Genomic DNA, 21,424 nt, shown 5'->3' on the forward strand with positions numbered 1-21,424 from the left:
TTCATGAAAAACCCCGACAACAATGGAAACAAGAGTCATTTGTCTTTTTCCGCTTTGTTCTTGCCATCGCTACTAAGAGGCGGCCATATGGGCATTTTATTAATGCCTTTCCTCGCAGATCAAAGACACGCAGGCCAGACCGCAGAGTGCACACACTGTCAAGTGTCTCGCACAAATGCAGCACATTTCTTTAAGAGGAATGCCCCGAGAAATTGATATCAAACGCGCTCTCGCTGTGACCAAAAGACCAGAAGCGAGTTTTGGTTTAGTTAACATTCGGTGCGGACCATAAACCTAAAAAATTAGCCGTGAAACGGCATCTGATTTGAAACATTGCCTTCACTGTCTGCAGCAACTTCTGCTCTGAAGTGAAGGGTCTCTCTCTCCCTCTCTTGTTATTTCAGCAGGATATGTAAACATGCAACTGTGTGTGCAATGTAAGACACACTGTACTGATGTGAAACAGTTGCTGCAACAAGTTGATTTTTTCCTCTCAGTTCTTTTTTTCTTCTTTTTTAAACAACTCTAGGATCAAGTGTCTATTTCCCTTTGTGGGTCAGGGCTGATTCATTGTCAGTGGAAAGATGGAGGCTCTTCTTTCCTCTGACACGCATACAGCATCTTGTGTGATGGCATTGTCATTTCTCCCTGCACGCCCACTCCAAGTGGTCCGCCTGACCGCCTCCCCCACTCCCCGAGCCGAGTACATCCAAAACCAGATACGCACACTAATTATGACAGGAATAACAAGCAGAATCCAGCTTTGCGACGCACCAAAAGTGGGATACGCATCTTACAAAAACAACAGTATCCCTGACTTTTCTTGGGTAGGACTTACTCGGGAGAGACGAGGGGAGTTGGTGTATGGATTTAACATCTGCTCAAAATCCACGAGGACAGACAGGGGTGGGGTAGGCGGGGAGGTGGAGGGTTGAGGGAGGGATGAAGGGAGGGAGGGAAAGAAAGTTGGGGAAAAGGAGGAGGAAAAGACAGGGTAAAAAAAGAAAGAAATCCTTCACAGGCCCACCTCATTGACCCACATCACCTTCTCCAAACACAGTGATCGGGTTCTCTTTACATACTGCCTCGGGGAACAGGGCAAAGGCACTCTGGGCCGTGATGCAACGCATGCTCTTGTAGCGTTTCCCCTGCCAGGTCAAGAACCTGACGGCCGCCATTCCTCACCCTACACTAACACACAACATCTACACTCTTTTTTTTGGTGTGTTGTGGCGTGAGCGTGTGAGAAGGACTAGTGCGGCACTTCTTTCTCTCGCTGCACCACGCGTTGTGTACCTTTCCATCTTGTCACTCTGGGCTATTTCAAAGCTGACAATTTAACGATTTTACCAGCTTCCTAAGAGGTCCCTCAGCACAGCTGGGGAATGACAGACCTCAAGTCCAGCAGGAGACTTACATTATAAAACCTTTGACAGGCAGCGTCGGTTTTGTTTTCACCCCCACCCCCCACCACACACACACACACACACACACACACACACACACTAGTGTAAGCCAATGACTGGCTGCAGAATGAACCGACTGAACACAAAGAATTTCACTTTTGTTATAAATCACAACATGGAAAGCAATCAAATGCAATTATAAGCACTGAAGACATTAAGCAGAGTGATTGGTGCGAGCAGTTTAAATTAGCATCATAAAAACTCACACGCAATCAAGGGCCCAATCTTGGATGCTGCTCTCGGCAAATAAAATCAACACAAGGTCACAGCAGACAAACCCAAAAAATGTGGGGTTTGTTTATGGATATGTGTCTGTTCTAATAGTCTTTGGGGTTGCAAAAAATATGACCATTAGAATAACAACTATTTGGGGAGAGAGAGAGCATTCGGACTGACAAATGAAGTCATAAAAAAGAGGACGTGTCGTAACTCACCATCCCTGTCCGTCTGGCAATGACTGTATGGAACTGTCCGTCGGAAACCTTGATCGTGGTCATCAGTTTATAAGTCCCGCTGCCGAGGTTAAAAGAGAAGCGCATCTGACCGTCCACAATCTCCAGGGCGAGGAACTCAGCCTTGTCTCCGGTCTGGTTGTCGTGGTTATACATCAGCAGGGCGTTGCTCATGAGAGTGGCGAACTTAATGTATATGTAATTGTTGTTGGGGTCCAGACTTGGAAACTCCATATAAGAGAGCTCCTCGAAGCCATAGCTGTTCAGTTCACAGTGCTTTCCAAACACGCCTGCGGCATGGAAATTAATATTTTAGAGCCGTCGATAACTTATTAATCATTTTCTAACATTTCTTTAACAGTTTAACATTCTTTCACGAAAAAGACCGAAACCTCACGCCAAGACAAAGTCAAGGTAGTATGCTTTGCTAATCCCTATAACAGACAAATAGCCTTTCTTTCAAGGGAGAATAAAATAAAGTGCAACATCAAAACATGGCATATCAAACAAAACATTATGAATGTACATGCATAAACTTAAGAAATGCAAAAAATGCAGACAGACACAAAGTAATGCCAAATCAGACTCCCAATACATTACTGTAACCCTTTTAAAAGCCTCTTAGCTTATTTTACTTTGCAGTGATATGTCTGCTATAAGACCAAGTTACTCTCTATGGCTATGGGCCAGGACAGAAATGGCCAAGACACCTGGAAGGCCCTTGAAGTTTTATTACTTACCAAATGGACAATGGCAGTAATAGCCATCCACTCGGTTCTGGCAGGAGCCACCATTAAAACATGGGTTACACTCACAGTAATTGATGATGGAATCACAGGTTTTGCCTGGGTTCATAAAACAACACAAATTAAAATGGATGAGGTGAGGATGACACAGGCATATGGAGAGGCACTGTTAACACAGGAACTCTGAGAAACCACCAGGGTGTTTTTTTCCTTTCTCTCTCCGCCCCGTTCCAGTTTCTGTCACTGGTGCTTTCCATCATTCCCTAAGCAAAACAACACGGGGGACTAGCACCTTGTAAACTCAGAAGACATTCTTAGAAACTACTGGTGCAAATGTGTGTCTGTCATGAAAACATTAACCGCTGTAAATGCTGAGTCTCCCTATGGCTCTGAGTGGTAGTAAAAAAAGAATATGTAATGAAAAAACAAACCAACATAAATGTGACAAGGGGGGCAGTGCTGGAAATGTGCAAGAAACACAGACATAGACTTGCACACACACACACACAATCACAGACACACATGCATAAACAAATGCATGCATTCACACAAAGAAATTAACTCATTCACATCTCATTCACGTATTTTTAGTCTGTGGTTTGTTTTCTGCACACATAAGACAAATAGCTTAAAGGATGTAAATTCCTTCACCATGGCCGGGCAAACGAAAACAGGAAGTCAGAACGAGTTCAGCGGCGGGGCATGCAAACTACTGTAAGTCAATAGGTGTAATTCTACAGCAGGGCAATTCATCTCCACGTAGCGTAGATGCCGGCCCAGGCCTCATGCTCATTTGTTATGGCCATCATAAAAAAGGAAAAAGAGGACAGTGGTGAGTCAGAGGCTCTCTCTGGGCTGAGATGATATGTCTGTGGCCGGGTCCAGTCAGGGGAGAGAGTCATCCAAGAGCTACAGCGAGCACCTGACCAAACAGACCTGATTTGAACAAATGTTATCATAAATGCTTATCCATATTCACCCCTCTGCGGCGGTGGTGCTGTGCTCTGTTCTGAGCATTGAGCGAGCATTGCGCTCATGCGGAGAGAGAGAGAGAGAGAGAGAGAGAGAGAGAGAGAGAGAGAGAGAGAGAGAGAGAGAGCGATGATTTATTTGTGAAGCGCTGACACGCGACAGACCCGGCTAATGAGATCAATTTTTAGAATGTTCGCATCGCTTAGTTATGAGTGTGAATGTGTTGGCCACGTCTTCAGATTCTCAAAGTGGCAATCTAGCCGGGTGAATTCCTGATTCACACAGCACTATGCAATTAGAACTTTGCTCTCTCTACACAAAAGGCCCTTCGGAAGCAGAAAACTCAAGTGAAACTGGACACTGGCGCACTGAGAACAGTCTACAATAGTGACCTTAGCAAGGGTCAATCCTGCATCATCCCTCCAATTAAAGTAAACATGACAAGTTGATATGCATCACAGCTGATACCCCCCAACAAGTAACCCTAGCAGCAAACTGTTTTTGGCAGTTGATCCTGTATGCTTGGGTTACAACACCTCTGCAATCATTTGGAGGCAAATATTTTTCTTGGACCAAAAGAGGCTAGAGTCATGTGCAGCGAGTGTGTATGTACTGTAAGTGTGTATGTGCATTTGTGCGTGTGTGTGCTTGTGTGTGTGTGTGTGTGTGTATGTGTTTGTGTGTGTGTGTGTGTGTGTGTGTGTGTGTGTGTGTGTGTGTGTGTGTGTGCCTGAGCTGAACATCTGTGGCTATGCTGCTCATAAAGTTCTGTAATACTCCTACACCATTGTACGGTACCTGAAAATCCGGATTTGCAGAGGCAGTTGAAACCACCGGGGTAGTTCTGGCAGAGCGCTCCGTTCTTGCAGGGGTTGGAAAGACACTCATTCACGTCTCTCTCGCAGGCCATGCCGGTAAAACCCTCCGGACAGGAGCAGGAGAAGCCACCCACCAGGTTGTGGCAGGTCCCTCCGTTGTGGCAGGGAGACGGCTGGCACTCGTCAATGTCCGTCTCGCACAGAGCACCGGCGTACCCTGGTCGGCAGTTGCAGGCGTAGGGCTGGAGAGGCTGGTTGGACACCAGGATGACCGGGACGCTCTCCTCGGTCTTCATGTCGGGTCCTACGCTGAGGCGACGCTTGCAGCTGCCTCCGTTCTGGCACGGGTTGTGCGTGCACGGGTCGTGGTCCACTGAGTCGATGTGCAGGCCGCTCTGTCGCTGAAGCACGTCTCGGATGCTCTGGAAGAACGTGGCCACGCCACTGGGGTTGACGTACTGACCGTGGCTCCTCTTCACCGCAGCCATAAGGAAGGTCTGATTGTTGAGCTCAAAGGCACCATAGAGCTGGACACCAGTGCCTAGTCCTGCCAACTGGGAGTTTGCGATACGAACAAAGCTCAGGTAGTGGTTTGTCAGGAAGTCTTTGACCCCGTGACTTTTGAGCCTAATGAGAATACTGTTATCGACTGTGGCGTTGCTGAATCCCATGAAGAAGATGCGCGCGTTGCTATTCACGGCGCCGTGAACGCCATCACTGCTGCGCACCGTCAGATCGAAAGTGCCGTCCGTCGAGCGTGCGTTGGAATTGAGGTCACAGGTGCGCGTAGGTATGCTGAACAAACTGGCCGCTGGGGGAATGAGGGAACACTGGAAGGTGTCCTGCACATCTGGATCTTGGGGCTTGACGACGCCCAGAGAGCCTCCTGGAAACATGTTCCCGAAATAGTGGACGTAGATCTCCACGGAACGAGGCTCGGAGGGATTGTCATTCTGGTCGTTGACTTGGACGTGGACAGTGCCGGTCGAGGACATCTGCGGGATGCCGGAGTCCTTTATGACCACAGACAGATAGAAGTCGCTGATTTGCTCCCGGTCAATCTCGCGGCTTGTGGTAAGTTCACCCTTCGAGCTGAGGGAGAAGTAGTTGTTGGCGGAGCCTATGTTGAGCAGGCTGTACGAGAACGGGCCTTGATTGGGTGCCAGGTCCGGATCGGTGGCTTCCAGGGTCATGACCCGCGTGCCAGCCCGCTGGTTCTCCATCACCTCGCCGCTGACCGTCACCAGTGTGGGCCCGTTGTCGTTGATGTCCTCCAAGGTCACGATCAAGGTCGCACTCCCCGTGGCTGATGGGGACCCTGTATCCACGGCCAGGAGGGTGAGGTTGTACACAGGAGTGGTTTCCCGGTCGAGCTCAGCATCCACAGACACTTGACCCGTCTGGGGGTTGATGCTGAAGGCCTTTTTGCCCTGATCAGGAGCAATGGAGTAGGAGAACCTGCTCCAGCTTGGCACCGAGTCTGAGTCTTCTGCACTGACAAATGTGACAAGGCCTCCAGGGGCGAGACCCTCGCTCACCTGGACGTCGTACAGCACCTGGGTAAAGACTGGAGGATCATTCGCGTCTAGGATGGTGATGTTGACAAACACTTCATCAATGTCTGCACCTCTGATGCTGCCAGCGTTTTTCGCCAAAACTCGCAGCGAGATCTTTTCCTCCTTTTCACGGTCCAGAGCCCCCGTGACGTAAATCTGCCCCGTCTTTCTGTTGATGCTAAATCCTTTCCTTCTGCTTTTTCCAAAAATCAAATAATAGACGATGCCATCCTCTCCAAGGTCACGATCGCTTGCAAACACCTCGCCAATCACTGTGCCTTTTGGTGCAGCCTCAGAGACCTCAAAGTAGTACTGCTTGGAGACAAAACGGGGTACATATTCGTTGGCGCCCTTCAGCTGAATGTTAACATTGGCAAAGCTGCATCGTTCTTCATCAGGCACATTGAAAGCCTTAACGGTAAGGTGATACACTTGCTTGGCCTCATAGTCTAGAAAGCCCTGGGTTGTAATGACTCCAGTATTTGGATCAATTATGAAAAGGTCACTGTCAGATGACTGGATTACGTAAGCTATCAAGGCATTTGGCCCGGAGTCTTTGTCCGTGGCGTTCATTTTAACCACAGTGGTGCCACTGGGGACATTCTCTTGTATGATTGGGAAATACTCATCTGGATTGAAGACAGGTGGGTTGTCGTTAACGTCAGACACATGTACAGTCAACGAGACATAGCTGGTTTTAGCGATCCAGCCCCCATCGGTTGCGGTCACCCTTAGCTCATGCTTCTGCTTGGTTTCATAGTCTAGTGGTTGCGCTAAGGACAACACCCCTGTTTTGCTGTTGATGGCAAACAGGCCATCTTCATTGCCCGTGGTGATGCTGTATGTGATGAGGCCGTTCATCTGCTTGTCCTTATCTTTGTCCCGGGCAGACAGCGTGCGGATAGCCGTGCCGACATTCAGGCTCTCTGGAACCGTGGCTGAGACTTGGCTCTGGGAGAACTCCGGGGTGTGGTGGTTCTCCTCAGTCACGGCCACTCGGATTGTGGTGTGGGCCAAGAGAGGTGGGTTCCCTTTGTCTCTGGCAGTGGCCTCGATGAGGTAAACCTTATTTGTGTCTGCGGTCAAAGAGGAGGCCACACTAACCCACCCAGTCTGCTTGTCCAACTTGAACTTGCTGGAGCTGTTTCCACCAGATATGGCATACTCGATTTCTGAATTCAGACCAAAGTCTTTCTTATCAAAGGCAGTGATTTTAATGAGTTTAGTGCCAACCTTGACGCTCTTGGTTACAGGGGTGAAGTAAGAGGAGGATTCAAATACAGGGGGATTGTCATTGCTATCAACTATATTTACTATTACTGTGGTTTCACTCATCATAGGAGGGACCCCTCTGTCTGAGGCTGTGACAATGAAGCTGTGGCGATTGATGTTGAGATTGCCGTGTCCCGTGGAGTTCTGATACATGAGCTGCTGCTTGATAGAGATTTCCCCAGAGCTGGAGTTGATCCGGAAGTACTCCGACTGAGACCTGATGAAGTAGAAGATCTTCCCGTTGAAACCCTCATCAGGGTCTGTGGCTGACACCTGCGTTACCACAGAGCCCACCTCGGTCATCTCAGGGTAATCCAGGTAGTAGGAGGGCCGGCTGAAGCGTGGTGCGTTGTCATTTATATCGGTGACAAATATCGTCACGTCTGTGCTCACAGTCCAGCCAGAGTCGTGGGCAGAGACTTTGGCAATGTAGTGGTCTGTGTCTTCCCTGTTCAGGGGTCTGCTGATGGTTATGTCCCCTGTGCTTGGATTGATGGAAAATGGGAGGCTTGTGTCGGTGATGGAGTACTTGCTGATGGCGTTGGCGCCAGCATCCTCATCAGTGGTCGTCACACGGGTGACGGTGTACCCTACAGGCGCGTTCTCTGGCACTGAGGCGCTGAAGATCTTGGAGAACCGTGGTGCATTGTCATTCACATCCAGAACATTAATCAGGACTTTAACAGCTGTACTTTTTGGAGGACTGCCCCGGTCAGTGGCTTTGACCCTCAGAGCGTATTGAGCCGCCTTCTCTCTGTCCAGGGGTTTGGTGGTGCGAATGGCCCCCGTCACCCGGTTGATGCTGAAGCTGTTATCCTTGTTGCCGTCGATGATGGCGTACTCCTGATGACCGTTGGGCCCATTGTCCAAATCCACAGCGGACACAGTGAGCACGTGCTGTGGGGAGAGGTTCTCCAGTATCTCTGCATGGAAAGGCTCTCTCTCGAAAACGGGGTGATTGTCATTGACATCCAGCACATTTACTTCCACTCTCTCATAAGCCGAGTAGGGAGGGAAGCCCTGGTCTCTGGCTTCAATCCACAGCACATACGTCTGTATGTTCTCATAGTCCAGTGAGTTTTTGATTGACAGCTCCCCTGACAACTGATCGACATGGAAGGCACTGTCCAGGTTGCCGCTGGCGATGTAATAGGACAAGGGCCCACCCCTGGTGGATCCCCCGGAGACGGTGGTGACAACAGTGTTGACAGGCTGGCTCTCGGGGAACGTGAAGCTCTTCTCTTTCAGCCGGATGACGGGGAAGTCGCCTCCGGTGACGAAGCGGACGGTCACGGTGGTGGTGTCAGTCTTGGGGTCCCTGCCGCCGTCTTTCACTCTGACGGTGAAGGTGACCTCGGAGCTGCCTAGCAGCTTCTCGTTAGCCGTGATGGCGCCCCTCAGGGGGTCGATCTTGAACTTCTCAGAGTTGCGGCCGGAGAGGGAGTAGTGGAGCTGGGCATTCGATCCTGCATCTTCATCTGTGACAGTAACAGCAAACACCAGGGAGCCTGAAGGAGGAGAAACGAAGACAGCCAATCAGTACACAGTAATAATAATATCAAAGCAATACATGATCAACTTGAGTCAGTTTGTTGTGAAGGTTATTTATAAAATACACATATTCAGATGTATACAGTGTTAATTACATGAATGACTAATAACTTAATTATTACATAACTTATATAGTATATAGGTAATAACAGCATGATTACAATCCAATCAGTATAATTTTTGTGTATTAAATACCTAATTTGACCTGTATACAAGTTCAAGCATTTGATATGAGCAGTGTCTGAGTTTGTGAGTTTGACCTTGTTAAATGGCGTGCAAATCAGGCAGCTGCTCCCTGCCCCAGTGTGTGTGTGTTTGTCAGTGACAGTGTGTGTGTATTTTAAGAGGTGAGATGGCGGTCACCTGCTGAGGTGGACGCTGGGATGTGCGTGACGTAGGGGTGGTGATGGAAGCGCGGGGGGTTGTCATTGATGTCGGCCACCACCACAGAGACGGTGGCCGAGCTGGACAGGCCCTTGGGCTGGCCGCCATCTGAGGCCACCACCAGCAGCTGGTAGCTGGCCCTCGCCTCCCGGTCCAGCAGGGAGCTGGTGATGATCTGGCCAGTGGCCGGGTTGATGGAGAACTGGCCGCTGCCACCAGTCAGACTGTAACTGTGGGACAGAGAAACAATAAAGCAATCATGAATCTGCATATACATACAGAATATAGGTCGACTGTGAAGAATATATGTAAAGTGCTACAGACTATGTGCTTTAGTTTTCTCAATATTACTTGCTCATTCAGTGAATAAGATATATTTTCTACTCTGAGATCATCATCTCCACATGCTTTCAGGCTTGTCATGTTTGACAAATTCTTATTTTATCCCTGATAGATTCTTAGATATCCTATTTTTCTGTACGTGCATAAATCACTTTAATATGGGCTTTTCGCAGCCTGTCCCTCTCAAAAATCCCTGTGTTTAAATGTCTGTGCTTAAAACACATCTCAGAGACCAGACATAAGCCAATGACATGCTTCTCCTGCAACACAAACACATTTAATGTCCTCTCTGACTCTAGACAGTCCTCCTCCCCTGTGGCATTCACACAGCAAACCTTTGGAGGGCACTATTTCAAGCAGAAAAGCAAAGCAGAAAGATTTTAACTCTCACGGCCCAAGAAGCTAAACAGAGGCTGAATGCATAGGGTTCTGCATCATAAATCACTCAAAGCCAATAGTGGACATTTTTTACAGTTTCGAGGAAAAGAAATACTACAATCCCTGAAGATTATTTTAGTTCATCACTCTCAGTCTTTCTTCCTGTTTTTCTCAGGCTTGCAGGAGACGCTCAAACTCCGGCCACTGTGTGCGCTCCACTTAAGTGCTGGAGACATCCCCAAATTCTTTTTGACCAAAAACGCTGGGGTTTTTCAGTCTCCCAAAGCGTATCGAGTTTCCTGCTATTTTTCAGAAGTTCCCAGCGAAAGCCTTGAGGCAAAGTCGCTCTGACATCTACATGTACACATGTGCGTGCGTTATGCACGACACGGATTCCTGGCGTGGCACTCCAAAAAAAAAAAAAAAGTAGCGACAAATTGGGGAACAAAGTGCGAATAAAAAAAAGAATCTCTTCGGGGACAACAACAACAAGTCAGTTCACGCACCCACCGCAAAAACGGGGGCCCCGAAAAATAGAGCCGGGCCCACTAAATGGACTGTGAGAACCGATCATGAGCGACTCTGAACTCCATTAAAGGCTGTAGGCCCTCGGAACCCCTGTTGGGCACTACTCCTCCTGTCGTAGCCAATTAACGTCCTCATTACGTCGCCTTTCGGGGAAAGTGGAGCGCCGCTCGACCGCTCCATGCGTCCTCAGCGGGGAGACCGGGCTCGATAGGGGAGAGAGAGGGTCACTTATACCCCAGTCGGACGTCTGCCTACTGTTTGTGTGAGTCTGCGTGGGAGTGAGCTGGTGTGTGTGTGTGTCTGTGTGTCTGCCTGCCTGTGTGAGTGTGTATGAATTTGTGGTGTGCGGGTGTGAGCGTATATGTGTCTGTGAGTATGTATATTTGTGTCTATCTGCCCGTGTGTGTGTGTGAGAGAGAGAGAGAGAGAGAGAGAGAGAGAGAGAGAGAGAGCTGTAAAGGCATTTCGGTAACCTATTTTGTGGAATTTTCGTAACCTTAGTGGCATTTCTGTAACGTCATGTGGCATTTTGGTAACGTCCAAATGGCATTTCTGTAACCAAAGTGGCATTTTAGTAACATTCCTTTTTGGAGTGGAATATTTGTAACATATGAAATAAAAAGCTTTTTTTATACAATTAAATATAATCTGAGTTACTTACCACCCTCTTAGTGTAATCATGCAAAAAATGTTAAACATTTTGTTTATACATCAACAGGAGATTAAATTATCATATGGCGTCTATATTCTCTCTCTCAGCCAGCTACAGCCTGTCCCCACTACAGAACTCTTCATCCCAGCACCACTCCACTCTTCATTAGCAGTTACAGTAGCTCTTCTGCATCTTTAGTTGGCCCTTCTCTATACAGACACTGACCCCCCCCCCCCCCCCCCCCCCGCCCCCACCCCCCTGCAAGCACAGCACACTGTGAAACTAAACACATTTTCTTAACTTCTCTCTCTCCCCATGTCCGACACACCTTGTTAGGGATACAGGCTTTATCAGTAAGCAAGGCTGCATTAATGCTGCCGCGATTAGTTGACTTATTCAATGTATTCGACTATCAAAAGTTCATTTTCTGCGCCCTCGCGGCACTTCAGCAGCCTACATGTAGAAAGGTCGCAGCCCCTTACTCGCAGTTTCCCCAAATATTAACAAAGTAGCACTCACAAAAACTGTTCGGAAGTCGCAACTATATCTAGTCTATGTTTGCAACAATTAAGGGGAGTTTATGAGCGGTCCCTCCTCCAGTGGTACGGTCCTAACGAATGCCAGGTTGACACACAGTTACAGTAGGCCTAATTGAGAGTTTAAAAAAATCGTTATTCTTCCACCGTCGTCCAGCAGCTGTCAACATACAACGGAAAACAGGCGATTTTGGAAGGTGTGTAGTCTTCCAAAATCGCTTTAACTTTTTTAATCTAGGCGGCATTCCACCCAGAGTCAGAGGCTTACCCTCTGTGATATGAATGAATGTTCTGCCTCCATATGCTCAAGCAGGCCTTTATGTCCATGTCGCAAATGTAGAGTCCGACTTGATGCAGCCACAATCATCTTGAAAGTAGCCTATAGCCTAGGCCTGACAGGAGATAACATTCTACAATTTACACGGATTTTTTCTCCTCTGTTGATCTCGCGACGTTGTTGGCGAATTTGTATATGCTTATAAAAACAAAATACCACTTAATTTCGGGTTAAAATGCATTTTTTAATGCCTTACATTAGCCTACCACGTTACAGCAAATTAGGCCCATTAGGCCTACATTATGCCACTTTTATAACGCGTTACTCCCAACACTGTATGAGGGCAATTCCACGGAAAATGGACTTTTTGTCACATCCATAACGGCAGTGAAATGCCTTGGCATTTGTATGATGTGAATGATAACATAAATTTTCTGTACATTTCATTTTTTCTCATGTACATTCTTCAGCCAAAAATAGCAAATGCTCAAATTTCATGAAATCATTCACATCATACCATACCATCACATTTTATTGGCGTTATGGATGTTACAAAAAACGTAAGTTTCCATGGAATTGCCTATAGGCACAACAAAACACTAAGAGGGGAATTAACCCAAGTGCGTGCGTACAGTCAAAAAAACGCGTATTACGCATATTTCACTCTGCCAGAATTCTCCCCTGTGTCATTTACGCTCGATAGAGGGAGAGTTACGCGTTTTGGCACCCCCAAACTCTGGGTGTTTCTTATGTATACAACTCTTGCGTGCATTCGGCCACTGACTTTCCAGCTGGTTCTCCAACATGTCGCTCTCAAGCTCAGTCGCTTGCCGCCTTGCCAGAGCTCGGCAGAGGCTGAAACACGCTACTACATTTAAACACAGTTGCCGCGACTCGAAGCATTCCAGCCTACGAAATTAATAAAAAGTAAATCATGCATAATTTAAAAATAAATCAATAGGCTACTTGGCTACGCAATAAGGTTTCCATTACAGGACCGCGGACGTTCAATTAACGCATGAAAGCGGATGGTTTGTTTGAAATCCCGACACTCTTTCAACATGGAACGTAATAGTGATCATGAAATACCCCCCAGATTTCAGTGCCCATCAGTCCCAACATTTAACAATATAATCAAACAGTCGAAAAGTAAATTAAATATCAAACTAAACCGAAAATGTCATGCTTTTGAAGGCCTACCAGTATGCCGCTCCAAGAAACGCATGTCTCAAAATAAAACTCGCATAAGAAATAAAGGGCCGTCTCGAATACAATTCTGCCCCTAAAGGCCTGTACTTTGTCTTAAGACCCCGACCATAATTTGAGGATTTACAGTATCTAAGTAGACAAACTGGCTTCAGATATCCAACAGAGTGAATACGAGATTGTGCAGTCTTAGCTGTGGTTAGTGACACGATGCTGTTAATGGGTTTTGAGTTTTACATAGCATAAACCTATAGGTTATTATTTATTTGGCGTACCTATAAGGCTTTTTTCCTTATCAACACTGCGGGGGATTTGTCGCTTGTCGCTGTGTGTGTGACAGAAGCGGAATGGGAGAATGCGTGTAACAAAAAACCAAAAAAAGCTTACGAGCGATTTACGTGCAAATGGGAGAATCCAATGAAAATGACAATGAGGCACTAAACATATGCTGAAAACAGCACTGGTATTTCGCACAGCAAAAGTGGGGGGGTCCAAACTAACAATTTTAAAAAGTCGTATAATGGCCTTTTAAAATATCGAAAACAGATCATTGATCAGGGGGAAAAAATATCATGGATCAGGAAAAAAAAATTTTCCTCGGCTCTCCCCCCAGGCCAAAACATTTCTCCTGGCCCTTCCCCTAAGGCTTAAAAAATTCCCTTAGCCCCCCCCCCTGACGACCACCGCCCCCCCGGTAAATATCAGTTTTTAGGGCTGTATTAAGGTCCAGCGCCACTATAAGGTGAAATAATATATTGCGTTTGATGTCGGGTAAAGGCCGAATTTGAACATGTATTTTATTGTATTGTATTTTAAATAATTTAGCATGCCAAAATAAAGGTTGAGACATTCTATATTTGATTGTTCATCGTTATTTCTAAGCTACATTTATCATAACAAATTATCAAACAAAATCATCACAGGATATTCAGCAACTGCTTCGTGAGTGATATCAACGATTCATGTTTGATGAATGATATCAATGCACATTAAAATGACAACTTTGCCTCCATGCAATGCCAATGCAGGATAATCCTATATCTTGACCAAACATTGGCTATCTTGTATCCGGTCCAGTCAAAGGCCAATTTTGAAGTCTTTGCGTGGTAGACTGAAATGTCAAGTGTCGCGCAGATTGCGTCCTGCACAAAACTCATTGCACTCAATTATACTTTTTCTGTTTAAATATACGATGTAGCGGGGTGTAACAAAAGCTCAAATGACCCATCTGCAAGAATCGAGTGATGGGTCGTCTTTAGGGGCATGGTCTGGCTCTGGAATTGAGCGCTGGTTGAGATTACGAAATTAAGGGAGCGCCTTCGCAATGGAAATGCGATGGAATGCGTTCAACACCATGATACGTGCACGGTGTTGGAGCCTATAGGCTACATGAAACTTGCTGGTTTAAAAAAAGAAAAACACTGTGTAATCAGTTAACATTGAAATAACATGAGCATGCAGGATCATCCTATATCTTGACCAGACATTGGCTATCTTGTATCCGGTCCAGTCAAAGGCCAATTTTGAAGTCTTTGCGTGGTAGACTGAAATGTCAAGTGTCGCGCAGATTGCGTCCTGCACAAAACTCATTGCACTCAATTATACTTTTTCTGTTTAAATATACGATGTAGCGGGGTGTAACAAAAGCTCAAATGACCCATCTGCAAGAATCGAGTGATGGGTCGTCTTTAGGGGCATGGTCTGGCTCTGGAATTGAGCGCTGGTTGAGATTACGAAATTAAGGGAGCGCATTCGCAATGGAAATGCGATGGAATGCGTTCAACACCATGATACGTGCACGGTGTTGGAGCCTATAGGCTACATGAAACTTGCTGGTTTAAAAAAAGAAAAACACTGTGTATTCAGTTAACATTGAAATAACATGAGCAGAACTTGCAATTAAATAGCCCATTTCTCTCGCCTAAATTTAAGTGATCTTTGGAGTAGGATTTATCCATTTATCCAAAGAGGGAACATTCACTCTCAGTTTTTATGTCAGCCTATTTAAAGACTTCCTACATCATAGATGGTGGAAAATCATCCACCAAGTATTGTTTTCAATAAATCAGATTCATCTTTTGGATGTCTATTTTTCTCTAGGCTATGGCTATCAGAATGAACGTAATTCAAGTCTAGCGCATAATAGCGCAAATAATCGCGGGAGATACAATTTATCATCATTGTCTTTCAGAAGCTGAACTATGGGTATATCTGCTCCTATGTTTGAGGTAAAGGTATTAAATGAAACAAGACAGCCAGACGCACACATTGGTGCCAATTGTAGCACACTTGCTCAAGAGATGGATACATTCTTCTACTCCAAAGATCGCTTAGGCCTACATTTAGGCTAGAGAAAGCCTACAGTAGGCTACCTATTTGTAAGCTCTGCTCAGAAAATGCTATGCCATGAAATATGCTGGTATTATACAAATATGCTGTTTGAACCCATGGAAAATGCACCCAATTTCATCCTGTAGCCTAATGTTATTTCAGTGTTTACTGATTACAGTGATTTTTTTTTAAAAGCAGCAAGTTTCATGTATAGGCTCCAACACCTTTATTTGAGATATATGCAAAGCCATATTCAACCCTTCTAAATGCAAAATATCTGACCTCAGCTGAACTTACAGTCAGCTCTTGATGTGTAGATTTAATGCACGTAACATTTAATGCACGTAAAGCCATATTCCACCCTTCTACATGCAAAATATCTGACCTCATACGTGGCACATGGGCATTACAAACTGACCTGCTGAACTCACAGTCAGTACATTTTAGGATGCATCTCTGGGATACTTACACCTAGGTGCCTTGTATCATATATTTCCTGAAAGCTCTTGATGTGTAGATGTAATTTAATGTATGCAAAGTCATATTCCACCCTTCTAAATGCAAAATATCTGACCTCATACGTGGCACATGGGCGTTACAAACTGACCTGCTGAACTCACAGTCAGTACATTTTAGGGTCTATCTCTGGGATACTTACATCTAGGTGCCTTGTATCATATATTTCCTGAAGGCTCTTGATGTGTAGATGTCATTTAATGTATGCAAAGTCATATTCCACCCTTCTACATGCAAAATATCTGACCTCATACGTGGCACATGGGCATTACAAACTGACCAGCTGAACTCAGTCAGTACATTTTAGGATGCATCTCTGGGATACTTACACCTAGGTGCCTTGTATCATATATTTCCTGAAAGCTCTTGATGTGTAGATGTCATTTAATGTATGCAAAGTCATATTCCACCCTTCTAAATGCAAAATATCTGACCTCATACGTGGCACATGGGCGTTACAAACTGACCTGCTGAACTCACAGTCAGTACATTTTAGGGTCTATCTCTGGGATACTTACATCTAGGTGCCTTGTATCATATATTTCCTGAAAGCTCTTGATGTGTAGATGTCATTTAATGTATGCAAAGTCATATTCCACCCTTCTAAATGCAAAATATCTGACCTCACACATGGCACGTGGGCATTACAAACTGACCGGCTGAACTCACAGTCAGTACATTTTGAACACAGACTGCTAGACATGTGAAAACTCTCCTCTCAGTACTTGTCAATTGTAGATATGTGATTCAATGATGTACATTTTTGACATTGTTCACAGTTAGTCTGAAAGTAATTGTAGGTGAATAATTACTTAAAATGTATCTTAGACTGGCGAACTTCAGGAAAAACTCAGGAATCAGGTTTATTATGTTACAAGCTGAGAGAGAGAGTACAAAAAGGTCTATGGTCTATGTAGGCCTAGCCCAGGCCTGAGGCCTAGGTTGGCCTGTAGCCAACTTATCCTCTCTTCCGCTACATCCTTAGTCCAAGTCTAGAAAATCTGATCTGACAAACATTGCAGTTTAGTTACTTTTAAATGTTTTAAACAAAGAACAAAAATGGCGCCAAGAACAATCCCACTATTGGTTCTCCAGTTGGCATCAGACACACCTACTCACACCCACTTCACACCTATGAATTCTTATCAGAATAGCATGAGGAGAGATATCTTATATATCAGAAATATCACTTATAGAATGTTCCAAACATTCTCACAATCACATCATTACAATCCTTGTAATGAGACTATCAAAATGATACCAGACATGAATACATTTACATTTCATGATACATGGATACATTATATCAAGGTAGCATCCTTTGTCTTGTGTAAGTGATAGGCCTTAAACCAGCACATTAGCATTCCATTGGGGGAGGGGATGGGGTCTTTGTTTAAAACCATGAAGGGTTACATGGCTAACTAAAAGTAGTCTTGAAGTTAAATTATTATCCATAAATTTTATTGCTATCAAGTCTAAACTTAACCCTAGGAAATGTTACAGAAATGCCACAAAATACACTTTTACTTTGTAGTGCTCTCTTCCAATATATTTTGTAAAAAAAATTTCCAACAATATTATAAGTGTTACTTTACTGTCCAAAGCTATAGTGATACCTTCCCCCTTAATTTTATGCAGGCTGAAATCACAAACATTTTATATTTCCCATTCATTCTCATTCATTTATATGTGGAAATGTCTATATTTTTTACTTATATTGTCATAAATGTCAAAAGTAGTATTTGTCAAGTAGATATGTGATTCAGTGATGTAATGATGTAAATGTTTTTTTGATATTGTTCATAGTTTGACTAAACCTAACCCTAAGCAATGTTACAGAAATGCTACAAAATACATTTTTACTTTGTAGTGGTCTCTTCTGATATATTTTGTAAAAAAAATTTCCAACAATATTATAAGTGTTACTTTACTGTCCAAAACTATAGTGATACCTTCCCCCTTAATTTTATGCAGGCTGAAATCACAAACATTTTATATTTCCCATTCATTCTCATTCATTTATATGTGGAAATGTCTATATTTTTTACTTATATTGTCATAAATGTCAAAAGTAGTATTTGTCAAGTAGATATGTGATTCAGTGATGTAATGATGTAAATGTTTTTTTGATATTGTTCATAGTTTGACTAAACCTAACCCTAGGCAGTGTTACAGAAATGCCACAGAAACGTATTATTAGTTCATATTTATCCTTTAGAAACACATCCTCTGAATTTCTCCTAGATGAAATGAAGTATCATACAATATTGTTCAAAACTGTGGTGATCATTTGTTTTTTTGGTGTTATACAAGTAGAATAATAGCAAAAATAAGGGACGTTACCAATATGCCACAATAGATTATATACTCAATAAAAATGATAAAAATGTTGATTTTTGCTCAGAAACCACTGGGTTACTACACAGACTACTGATTTTCCCTTTTACACAAAGAAAACTGCAAATATTATATTTTAATACTGTTGTAGACAGCAAAACTTCTTCATCACAATTTGTGGAATTTCGGTAACGTCAGCTAAATACAGAAATTCTAAATAAATCCCTTAAAAGTTGACCAATCTTTCTGAAACTAACTGAGGGTGTTAAGGGGGTCCCCTACAACAGGAATTGATGGTAAAACACTTGCCTCACTAATGCACAACTTGCAAGGAACACACACAATATAAAAGCTTCAAGTCCATAGTAACATATATGATCCAAGGGGCTCTTTTCGGCCAAATATTTTGACAAAAATTAAAAACCGGAGTGAATAGGAGGGAATTATTATGGTCAAGGTATAGCACCAAATGAGATCCAGAATCTGTAAAAACATTTTAAATCCCCCTTGAAATGGTGGATATAGGACTTATGGCATTTTGGTAACCTCTCACACTTTTAAATGGCCATAAAATTTATTTAACTAAGGTTATGACTCTAAATAAAATATATGATAAAGAGAAGGATGGTCACATCAGGTTTATGTGTAAAAGTATCTACAGAGACCATATTTGAGTTGTTGGAGAGTGAAAAAAGAGCAATGTTACAAAAATGCCACTTCCCTACAGCTATAGAGAGAGAGAGAGAGAGAGAGAGAGAGAGAGAGTCCATGTATGAGTCTAACTATGAGTCTGTGACTGTCTTTGTCTCAGTGTACTGTATGTCTGTCAGTCTGTGTCTGCATGAGTATGAGTCAGTCTGTTTAGGTTAATGCATAGTGCACATGTCTATCTGTGTGCGTCCGTACGCACCTGATCACTCCGTTGAGGCCGACGTCTGCATCAGAGCTGTTGACCAGCAGCACGTCCGAGCCCGTAGGGGCGTCCTCGGGGATGGTGGTGAAGAAGGTGGCGGACGTGAAGGCCGGAATGTTGTCGTTGACATCGTCCACTAGCACCGTGACTGTTCCCGTGCCACTCAAGGCTGGAGATCCTAGAGAGCAAAAGACAGTGAGAGGAGAGAGGAGAGGAGGGTTTGAGTCCAATTTTCTCACAAGATTGGATTTAACTTTTGGTTTACCATCTGTTTGGCTAGCAAAGACATGTCTGGTAAGTAATCACTGGACTCACATTTGACATAAAAAAAGCTGTATTTGTGGAAAGTATTTTGCACGGCATTAAAGCGTCCCTCGTGTCTCAATGAAGTGTATCATTTGAATTAGCATGGCGGCTGTGTTTTGTCTAACCACCTCACCACATCAACTCACCTCCGAGATAATCTCTGCGAAAAGCATATAATCTTCATAATGAGGTACTGACGTGCCTCCAGGGCTACCTCATTTGAAATATGCTAAGTAATGGTTAAATATAGCATTGCGGGGACTTTGGGATTCCGTACCATAGATAATAACCATGAAGCACCGGCATCTATTTAAGGTCCCCACAGCACAAAGCGAGTTACTCGATGGAATTCAAGCGCAGAGAAATGCTATTTTCAGCAAAAAATCAAAACTGAATTCTCCCCACCGTTATCCACCCGCATCAACTACCCACCCCAGTCAATGTCAAAAAAAAAAAAAAAAAGCCAGCAACAATGTTGGTCCATAGGGATGATGTTTAAATCAACAGCAGATGAAAATTAGCTGCAAAGCAGAAACCTGGGGAGATTCAGACATCTGCTTGCTCATGTTGTGCTCCACTGTGATTAAAATGAATTTGCTCCTCACATAAATTCAGACGTTGATAACATCAAATGCTTGAACTTGCATACTGTGGAGCAGAGACCTAATAAGAAAAACGCTCTCCAAAAAACTCTGGCAACTGAAGGCCTGTAAAACTCCTTCTCTCATTCTCTCTCTCTCTCTCTCTCTCTCTCTCTTTCTCGACCACTCCCCCACCCCTTCTCTCTCTCCCTTTTTCTCTCTCTCTCTCTCTCTTTTGCTTTCCCCCCCCCCCCCTTGCTACCACACGTGCAGCTCTCTGTGTAGACTCGAAAATACAGTGAGTGCGATAAGAACAAAGCACAAAGTGATTCACTAAAGATGCGCTGAGTGTCATTTGGTCCAGGGGCCCCTTGACATCGGGAGATTAGCATAATTAATAACATGTGCTTATGAGCCGCCACACATAACTGAAGCTTATCTCCTCATTTGGATAACAAAAGGATTACCATATGGTGAAGAAGCAAACATTTAGCTAATGAGCGGTGGGAAGTGTGTCTCTATTAGAAGGGGGACATGATTAAAGGGGAGAAGCGTCTTCCTGAAAGGAGGAGAGGAGGAGAAGGGCCTCCGCACCCCTCTCACGCAAGCTTGCTACCGAAGCGATTGATCTTGATGAGAGCGTGCAAATACAAAAGGTTAATTTATGTCTGTTTTTTGTCTTTCTTCTCTCTCAACAGATCCGAGGCTAAGCCAAATCCAAGAATGCAAGCTGTGTGCATTAATCCACTTAAACTGACTTCTGAATGCAAAAACAAAATCTTGTGAAGGGGGTGCAGGAAAAAAAAAAAACATTCCAGCAGTACACAAACGAACACACGTTTGCACTAAAAGTAAACAGCTTCTATCCAGAAATACCAAGCCCAGAAACCACAAACCGTAATCTTTACTGCTGGGGGAATCGGTGCAGCATGACTCATGCAGCACTCTTGTTTTCATTTCTCCATTGCAGTTGTTAATTTCCAAAAGCCAAACTTTATTACCAAACACAGAGTGCTGTCCACATTATTAGAATATAACTCAGCCTGACAGCTTTCATAAAAAGTAAAGATGTTTGAGCAGCAACATATGAACTCATCAATACTCAACCATGCAGTAATTTATGTCCACCATCTTTGGAGGAACTATGTTTTAAACTTAATCAAATGATGACAGCAGTGTACTCCACACAGAACTATATACTGTTGCGAGATGTGCTTGGGTTTAGGATTAGGATTAGAGTTAGGGGTGGGGTGAGCAAAGTATACTAATAATAATGTGTACGTGCATATGAAGTAGGTACATAG

General features: G+C 44.2%; 1 protein-coding gene across 1 annotated transcript in view; it reads right to left on the bottom strand.

Moving 5' to 3' along the window:
* The window catches only part of fat4 (FAT atypical cadherin 4), a 97,186-nt gene that overhangs the window by 9,800 nt on the left and 65,962 nt on the right, over positions 1-21,424 (bottom strand). Inside the window, exons 7-11 of the mRNA XM_076292151.1 lie at positions 19,231-19,411; positions 9,197-9,447; positions 4,435-8,790; positions 2,659-2,763; positions 1,901-2,208 (exon numbers count right to left, since the gene is read on the bottom strand). Of these exons, the coding sequence (XP_076148266.1) occupies positions 1,901-2,208; positions 2,659-2,763; positions 4,435-8,790; positions 9,197-9,447; positions 19,231-19,411 (5,201 nt within the window). The remainder of the gene's footprint in view (positions 1-1,900; positions 2,209-2,658; positions 2,764-4,434; positions 8,791-9,196; positions 9,448-19,230; positions 19,412-21,424) is intronic.

Source organism: Alosa pseudoharengus, unplaced genomic scaffold, assembly GCF_046254945.1.
Source record: "Alosa pseudoharengus isolate Yale_2024_CS ecotype anadromous, Long Island Sound unplaced genomic scaffold, YU_APseudo_1.1 YU_APseudo_1.1_scf_19, whole genome shotgun sequence".
Lineage (NCBI taxonomy): Eukaryota > Metazoa > Chordata > Actinopteri > Clupeiformes > Clupeidae > Alosa > Alosa pseudoharengus.